At 40.7% G+C, this 7,872-nt stretch overlaps 1 protein-coding gene across 3 annotated transcripts in view; it reads left to right on the plus strand.

Annotated features, from left to right (window-relative positions):
- Nucleotides 1-2,996, plus strand: part of LOC120369125 (RING1 and YY1 binding protein) — an 81,990-nt gene extending 78,994 nt beyond the window's left edge. For all 3 annotated transcript variants that reach the window (XM_039482058.1, XM_039482057.1, XM_039482059.1), the window contains exon 6: nucleotides 1,937-2,996. In XM_039482058.1, the coding sequence (XP_039337992.1) occupies nucleotides 1,937-2,189 (253 nt within the window). In that variant the 3' untranslated portion in view covers nucleotides 2,190-2,996. The remainder of the gene's footprint in view (nucleotides 1-1,936) is intronic.
- Nucleotides 2,997-7,872: the final 4,876 nt, after the last annotated feature.

A 7,872-nucleotide genomic window follows, 5' to 3' on the forward strand; every position in this document is an offset into this window, starting at 1 on the left:
AACTGGGGCCTAGTCTTGAACAAAAACCTATCTGCCTCCTGTTTCCCTGAAAAAGGCAATTTCTACCACTAGCGAGCTAGTTCTATCTGATGTCTGGAGAATGACCCCTCTGATTTCCCTAGTGGGGAAAGTTCTGCTGCATCAGTCTGACCCACGGTTGGAAGGGAAAAGAGTTGACTGTAAATCACAGGTAGTCACTGAAGCAGACATGGCATCTGCCAACAGCTAAAGGACTGCACATGGCCAGCAACAGCACACACCAGCAGAAGTTTGCCCTTAAATAAACTCATTACATTGTATTTGTATCAGAATTTTGGACCAAATCCTGCAAACACATGAATGCCAGCCTCTGTGCAGAGCACAGTCCTTTATTAGCTGGGTTACTAATTGCATGATAGCGCAGAAACAAATTACTGAAATAATCCTGAGCTGAAAAACCAACGTGTTTGCTTTGTTTTGTCTCTTGACAGAGAAAAGCTAACACTGAGAAATGTCCTGGGTTTTACTTACAACAGCCTTCTGAAGGGAGCGTTTTGAGCAATTTTATACTTGGATTGATTGGGCTCTGATTTGTATAAACTCAAAATAGTTGAGAAGGAGAAGCCAAGTTGTCCCAGTGCCTGAGTTATATGCAGCTACAGTGTTCCCCACATGGGACTAAAGGTCCATATTCGAATGCTTTCATGTGGTTTTGTATTGCAAAGTCACAGCCTTGTCTCAGAACATCAGGGCATGTGATGTGACAAGATGGAGAATTCTGTTATCTGAATTCTCCATCTATTGCATGGGCGGGTGGAGGGGGGAAGATTCTGAAAATCTGTCTCCCAACCCCATATGCCTGTCATCTTTGGTCCTTCTGGCTGAGTGGGGTTAAAGTCTGGGTTTGGCTACACGTTCAGCTGTACTGCGCTGGGAGTTAAAGCTGTCTTCGTACAGCTGTGTAGGGAAAGCGTTGCAGTGTGGCCACATTTGCAGCATTTGCAGCGGTGTTGGGAGTGGTGCATTATGGGCAGCTATCCCAGCGTTCAAGTGGCTGCAACATGCTTTTCAAAAGAGGGGGGTGGGGTGGAGTGTGACAGCAAGCGGGGGGGAGAGAGAGAGAGTGGATTTTTGGAGCCGACACTGTCAGCTCCCTATCTTGCAAATTCCGACCACTTCCCCCACCCCTCATTCACTCTTAAATGCAAATAGGCTTCAGACCAGATAAGCAGCTGCTCCGGCGGACTCCTTTCCCCCCCCCCCCCCCCTCTTTCTCTCCTCAAGCAAACACTAGCTGTGGACATTCATCCCCCTGCCTGCCTCATTCACAGCAAACAGTAGCTGTGTTTGTTTTTTAGATAAGCAGCTCCGGGAGCCCTGAGTTCACAACAAAACAAAGAGAGGCATCATAACAAAACAAAGAGAGTTCTTTAGTTAAAAGCATTATGGGAAAATTCTGGAGGTCAGTTACAGGTAGTAAGATTAATCACTGTTTACACTGGCACCCCAGCGCTGCAGTCGTTATTCCCCAGGCCGAGGTGGAGTACAGCCAGCGCTGTAGCCAGGGATATACAGCGCCGTATGTGCCTTGCCAGTGTGGACGGGGAGTAAGTTGCAGCGCTGTAAAGCCACTACCAGCGCTGCAACTCTCCAGTGTAGCCAAGACCTCTATTCCCTACATCCAAGTAATCTCTGCTGTGCTTTGCAAGGCATCCCTTCCCTCTGAGGACTGCTGCTGCAGCCCTCACAGCCTGTGCTGTTGCAGGGAGCAAAAGGTCACTCCTAGGTCATTTGCATGATACTACACAGTATTAAGCACGGGGCTGGTACCAGAGCTCACTTCCAAACTAATCTGATCTGTCCAAGAGTGCTCAGAACATGTCACTTAGTAGAAAGTTTGTTTCTGAAATATGGTTCCTAATAATTTTTTTCCCTTTTTTTCTCTCTTGTTCTTTAGGCCCAGACTGAAAAATGTGGACAGAAGTACCGCACAGCAGCTGGCAGTCACAGTGGGGAACGTCACAGTAATTATCACAGACTTTAAAGAAAAGACTCGCTCCTCTTCCACATCTTCATCTACAGTGACCTCCAGTGCAGGATCAGAACAGCAGAATCAGAGCAGCTCCGGCTCTGAGAGCACAGACAAAGGCTCGTCCCGTTCCTCCACGCCAAAGGGCGACATGTCAGCAGTTAACGATGAATCTTTCTGAAAATTGCACATGGAGTTGTGGAAAACTATGAATCAGGGTATGAAATTCAAACACTCCACCTGCCCATGGGGCTTCAATCCTGGAGAGCCTCATCTGTGCTTGAACACACACTTTCTTGGACATCACCCCTATACTGATGCAACCAGGATAATTTCTGCTTGTCATGGGCATCTGGCCACCAAGGAATTTCGCACCCTGACAGTTACTCTTGACACTTTTATGTATTCCATTGTTTTATATAATTTTCCTAACAATCATTTATAATTGGATGTGCTCCTGAATCTACTTTTTTATAATATCTGCTGTGCACAATTTTCCATGAACATTACAACTTTTTGTTTTTTTGGAGTGTGTGGGGGGAGGGGAACGGGACTTTATTTATTGCATTCACAACCTCCATCCTCCTTCAGCATATCCTTTAAGTTCAGTTCTTTCTTCTTCCAGTTATACTGTGTACTATCAGTTTTGATATAAATTATATATAAATATATATATAAATAAATATATATAAAGGGTTATTTGAAACCAATACATGGAAACGCTGGTGCTTGAAACACTGTGAAGTGAAACAAAAATATTGAACAGTTAAAGATCTGGGACAGTCCCCTTTTGTGAAAGTGCTGATACTGAAATGGAACCAGGCTTAGATGAAAAGTGTGTTCCAGAAGGTTTAAACCTAGATGAGACCTGATTTCTCCCTCCTCCCCTTCCCTGCCAACTTTTAGCTAAACAGTTCTGGACAAATAGTTTTTATTATACATTGTGATCTGTAATGGGAAGACTCCTCCAGATAGCCTGCATTCCCAATAGAATAACTCAGAATGACAAATCACAAGGCTGTGTCCAATTGGAGTGTGCTTATTCAAAAGTAACTAAGCTGGTTTCAGAATGCCATGCATTAATGTATATTTTGTTTACTTGTTGACATGGCTATTTCTTTCTTAGCCAATCATACAAAAATGTGGTATTCTGTAATTTTGATTAATTCCATCCATTTTCCAGACCGGCATCAATGACTGAGGTGACATTAAATCTCTGTGGAGTGGCTGTTTGCTTTAGAATTCAAGGCAGAAGAGAGCCCTAAGACTGGAAGCTTTTTTGAGCTGGTGAACCAAACCACTGCATGTTCACATCCGATGTGGCTTGGTTCTTTCTTGGTCAACTCTTTTTTCATTTCTGTCTCTTTCCATTCTGTTCTGGGGATTATTTTTGTGTTTAATTGATTTGGGTTTGTTGTTCCAAGAGCAATTTCTGAACAGCATATCATCCAATGATGACATAAATAGGCCTGTTAATGTTTGGAAACTTCTAGATATTCTGCTGTGGGAGCTACAGTTGAGAAAAAACTTTCATGCTGGCAAGTGAGCAGCAAGTGCTGCTCATGTTGATGGTCCGTGTCTCTTTCATTCTTGCTCTATATCTTTTCAGACTACAAACTTCTTTCCTGCTCTGTTGGCATTGCTTTACAGTTTACCTTCTGTGCATTATCCTGCTAAAATAATAACCTGAAGAGGTGAAACAAATGTTTTTTTTTAAGATTCAAGCTCTATTTGTCTTTTTATCCTTAATTATGTGGCCCAGAGTGCTTTGCAGTAATTTCAGGCACAGAGTCTGTAGCTTTATTTAACATCAGCAAGATAGCTTTTGGGTGTTACACTTGGAAAGAGGGCCACTTCTCGGTAACTTGGTGCCAGCTTCTTACATTGAGAATTAGTTGCCTGATCAAAATAATTTCTGTCTGTGGAGGCAACTGAATAAAATTCTATTTTGAAATCAGCTTGGTTTTGAGTAGCAGACATGTACGTTCCTTTCAAACTGATGATAAAATTATTCTGTGCTTAACTAAATCCGTTACCAGCTCTGCTTGCATGTGTAGGGTGCAAAGCAGTGTCTTAAAAGCTGCAGTTTTATTCTGAACATGTTAACATGGGCACCCCCTTTTAATTCTGTTTTATATCTGGGATATAAGCTATATTTACCTTTTTTAAACCGCATTTTTAAAGTATTTATTGAAAAACCAAAGGAAATCAGATGCTACCTATGAGCATCAATATGTTATACATAGTTTTAATACTATGAATTTCTCAATCCACATTTTAACATTAGTGGAACATTGCAAAGACATTCCTTTTCAAGTTTTAATGTTCCTTTAAGGGTCTCAGGGAGGGTAAACCGGTCAGCCATATTTATTTATTTTACTGAGATGTATTGGAATAATTTTTTTAAAGAGAGATTTTTCTGAAGATGCCCCTGAACTTATATATTTTGCACTGCTTTATAAATGAACCATAATCAGTTAGCTTGAAGGCATTTGGCCTAAGCCAGCAAAGTATGTAAGCAGGAGTCTAGTCCCACTGACTTCAGTGGGGCCACACTGAAGCTTAAAGTTATGCACGTGCTTGTGCGCTTTGTTGGCTGTCGTACTTTGTGCAAAAAAGCACTGTATGTACCAGAAAATTACTTCATGTTAAATGAATGGACCCATAGATCATTTGAAAAAGCTTTAACACACAGTAACGAGCTACTCAGAGGCTACTGATTAAGTCAGTGAAATCTTCTTTGGTGGTTGTTTATTTTGGGTGTGCCTCCTTGATAAATTAGCTTATTGTAAGGATGGAGTGGAAAATTGCTTTGGTACAAGAGAACTGAAACTCTGCATTTAGTAGAAATTGCTAGCTAAGCATTTGAACCTAACCGGGCCACATTTTTAACTGTTGTGTTGTGGATTTGAAGGATAGTGTTTACTTTTACACTTAATTTCTGAAATTGATAACACCCCCTAAGGCATGTATCTGGAAATGGACTTCCCTTCACTTTCTGCATTTTCAGTTTACCCTGCTATCATTAGGGAGCATGTTTTACAAATAAAATAAGACACTAGTGTAAAGGAAAGACCAGAAATGCTTGGTATTCAGTGGCACAGAAAGCAGGTAAGAAAAGCACAGTGTTACGTTTGCAAGTTTCAACTTTTACACACAAACACAGCTTGCCTGACTTGCTCAGTTTGACATAGTCATGCAAAAGAAAAAGTAAAATAATTTTAACACAGACTATTTATTTTAATCAAAACACTTTGGTCATTTCAAATTGGACAGATTTAAAATTTGGCAGTAGCTTCTGTGAGTTTATTTCCACTGAGATATTTTCACCTGCCTTATTAAGATCATTCTCAGTCTACTTTTTTAAGCTACAATAAACTTAAATTATTGAAAATTTATTAATTGCTGACTATATAATAACCTTTGCTTGTATGTAACTGAAACATGGTTTTAAGAGCCAACATTTAGAGTATGACAATGGAGCTGAACAGTTTTTAATGCGCAAGCAGTTCTGTTCTTGTGTATGACTTGTAACCTTAATTTACTGTGTAAAGATGGTTACATTATTTCCTTAGCTTTGTTTGTTGGAGACAAAATATAGAATGCTTGTTTAAGTATGTCAAAACATAATCTTATCTTGTGGATTTTTATGTTAATGTATTATACGAGCTATATTTTTCATTTGCCCAGAAAGACAGCTTGTATAACGCTTTTGAAAGTTTCTCCGCTCTGTAAAGTCTTTAGAGCTGACAGTCCTGTTAGGTTTGTTTTGATCTTCATGCTAAAGTGTCAATGGTGGTTTTGTGAACTGGTCAGAAATTCACAGGTCTTAAATGTTTTCGGGAAATTTATATTGGACACTGCTCTTTGTCTAGCAAATAAAAGATGTTAATATATTCCTGTTACTGGCATGTGCACGACTGTTATTAGAAGCCACTTTATCATTTTCCTGCTTTAAATAGAAATGTCTATTTATGAATTCTGCTTGTAGTTTTTTTCACAAATAAAATAGTAAAATTTAATTGAATCTGAAAGCTCTCTTTTTTGGGAGATGCCAGTATTCAGATAAGGTGAAGAGCTTGTATTATTGTAGCTGCTTTTCTGCAGAATGTACAGAATAATTATATATGGGAAACACAATTCCTGTACTCCAATCCTGCAAACACTTAATGCACGTGGTGAACTTCACGCATGTGAGTAATACCATATTGTTCACTGGGGCTAATTGCCTGAGTAAAGTTGCAGATGTGTTTGCAGAATTTGGGTTATATTGCTTTGCAAATAACAGAAATAGACAATTTCTTCCCCTCCCACTTCAGCAGCTATGGTGAAGCTTAGTGCAAAGAATTTTAGTGAGAGCTCCTGGATTTTCTCGTGCTACCAAACTCTTAAGAGTAAAATTTTATAAGACTTTAATTGGAAATCTAGATATATTTTTGCATTGTAAAATACTGCTATTTTACAAGTAATATTTGCTTGCACTGTCTAGGAAACAAGATGGTATGAAATACTGAACTCCTACCGGTTCGTTTTTTTTTTTTTAAGTGATTGAGTAATTCAATAGAACTGTACAAGTTAAATGCTACATTGGAAGGCTTAGGACCCAAACAGTACTCACAATATAGGGGAAAAGAGTAGTATTCTTCTTTCCAATCTACTAACCATAAAATTCTTGCACTGAAACACATGGAGAGCTATCAAACTAAAAGGAGTTGGGATTCTTCTGTGTCTTTTATAACTAATGTGACTAGAAGTTGCTTTTAAAAAAAAAAACAAACCTCACTATAGATCAGGGGTCGGCAACCTCTGGCACACGGCTTACCCTGGTGGACCAGGCCAGTTTGTTTAACTGCCACGTCGGCAGATTCGGCCGATCGCGGCTCCCGCTGGCCGCGGTTCGCCGCTCCAGGCCAATGGGGACGGCGGGAAGCTGTGGCCAGCACATCCCCCGGCCCGTGCCGCTTCCCACCGCCCCCATTGGCCTGGGACGGCAAACCGCGGCCAGTGGGAGCCGCAATCGGCCTAACCTGCCAACGCAGCAGGTAAACAAACTGGCCCGGCCAGCCAGGGTGCTTACCCTGGCGAGCCGCGTGCCAGAGATTGCCGACCCCTGCTATAGATGCAAACTGTTTAAATATTTATCTCACTTGGAAATGTTTCAAAAAAATAAGTAGCAACAGGAAGGTAGTTTTAGAGAGCCCAGAAGCATTGCTTGGTGCATCACAGAAAAAAGTAAAGAAACCGGCCTTGCTTCAAAAAAATGAAAGTGTAAGGCCCTAACCCTTCAGGCAGCTGGGCAGGCAGAACTCAGAGTCAGCATAATCATTTGCAGGATTGGGGCCTCAGCTTTGATGAGAGATAGAAAGGAGAAAGTGAGGACTGCAGTAATAGGATCACTTTTATTAAGAAACATACACAGCTTGAAAGATCCATTAAATTAGTGTTTTTAACCAGCTACTTGTAGGGAACAAGGCAAAAGCCAGATGTATTTGCATGCGGGAATCTAGTTCATAGCAGCTGTTCAACTTCTGCCCTAAAATGTCACAAATTTTAAAGTTTATATTGGTCATGGTTATAAAATAGTATCCTGCTATTTCATTATACAAAATAAAGGTGATAAAACTCATCAGCTTGTATGTCAGCTAATTTGAAAGCTTTTCTTTACTGGCTTTGTAGAGAAGAATAGGGATAGACGCACCAAAGAGGCGCCAGCTGTAATAAGAATTCGCCGAAGTCTTTTAGTGCATGGTGTCACTTTCAACATCCATTGAGGAACCATGAACTCACTGGGTTAGTTTGGGGGCACAGGCTGAACAGCCAAGAGCCATGTTTTGAAACGGTTGCCTATGCCCTAATATTCCATA

Source organism: Mauremys reevesii, linkage group 7 (genome assembly GCF_016161935.1).
Source record: "Mauremys reevesii isolate NIE-2019 linkage group 7, ASM1616193v1, whole genome shotgun sequence".
In the NCBI taxonomy this organism is placed as follows: Eukaryota; Metazoa; Chordata; order Testudines; family Geoemydidae; genus Mauremys; species Mauremys reevesii.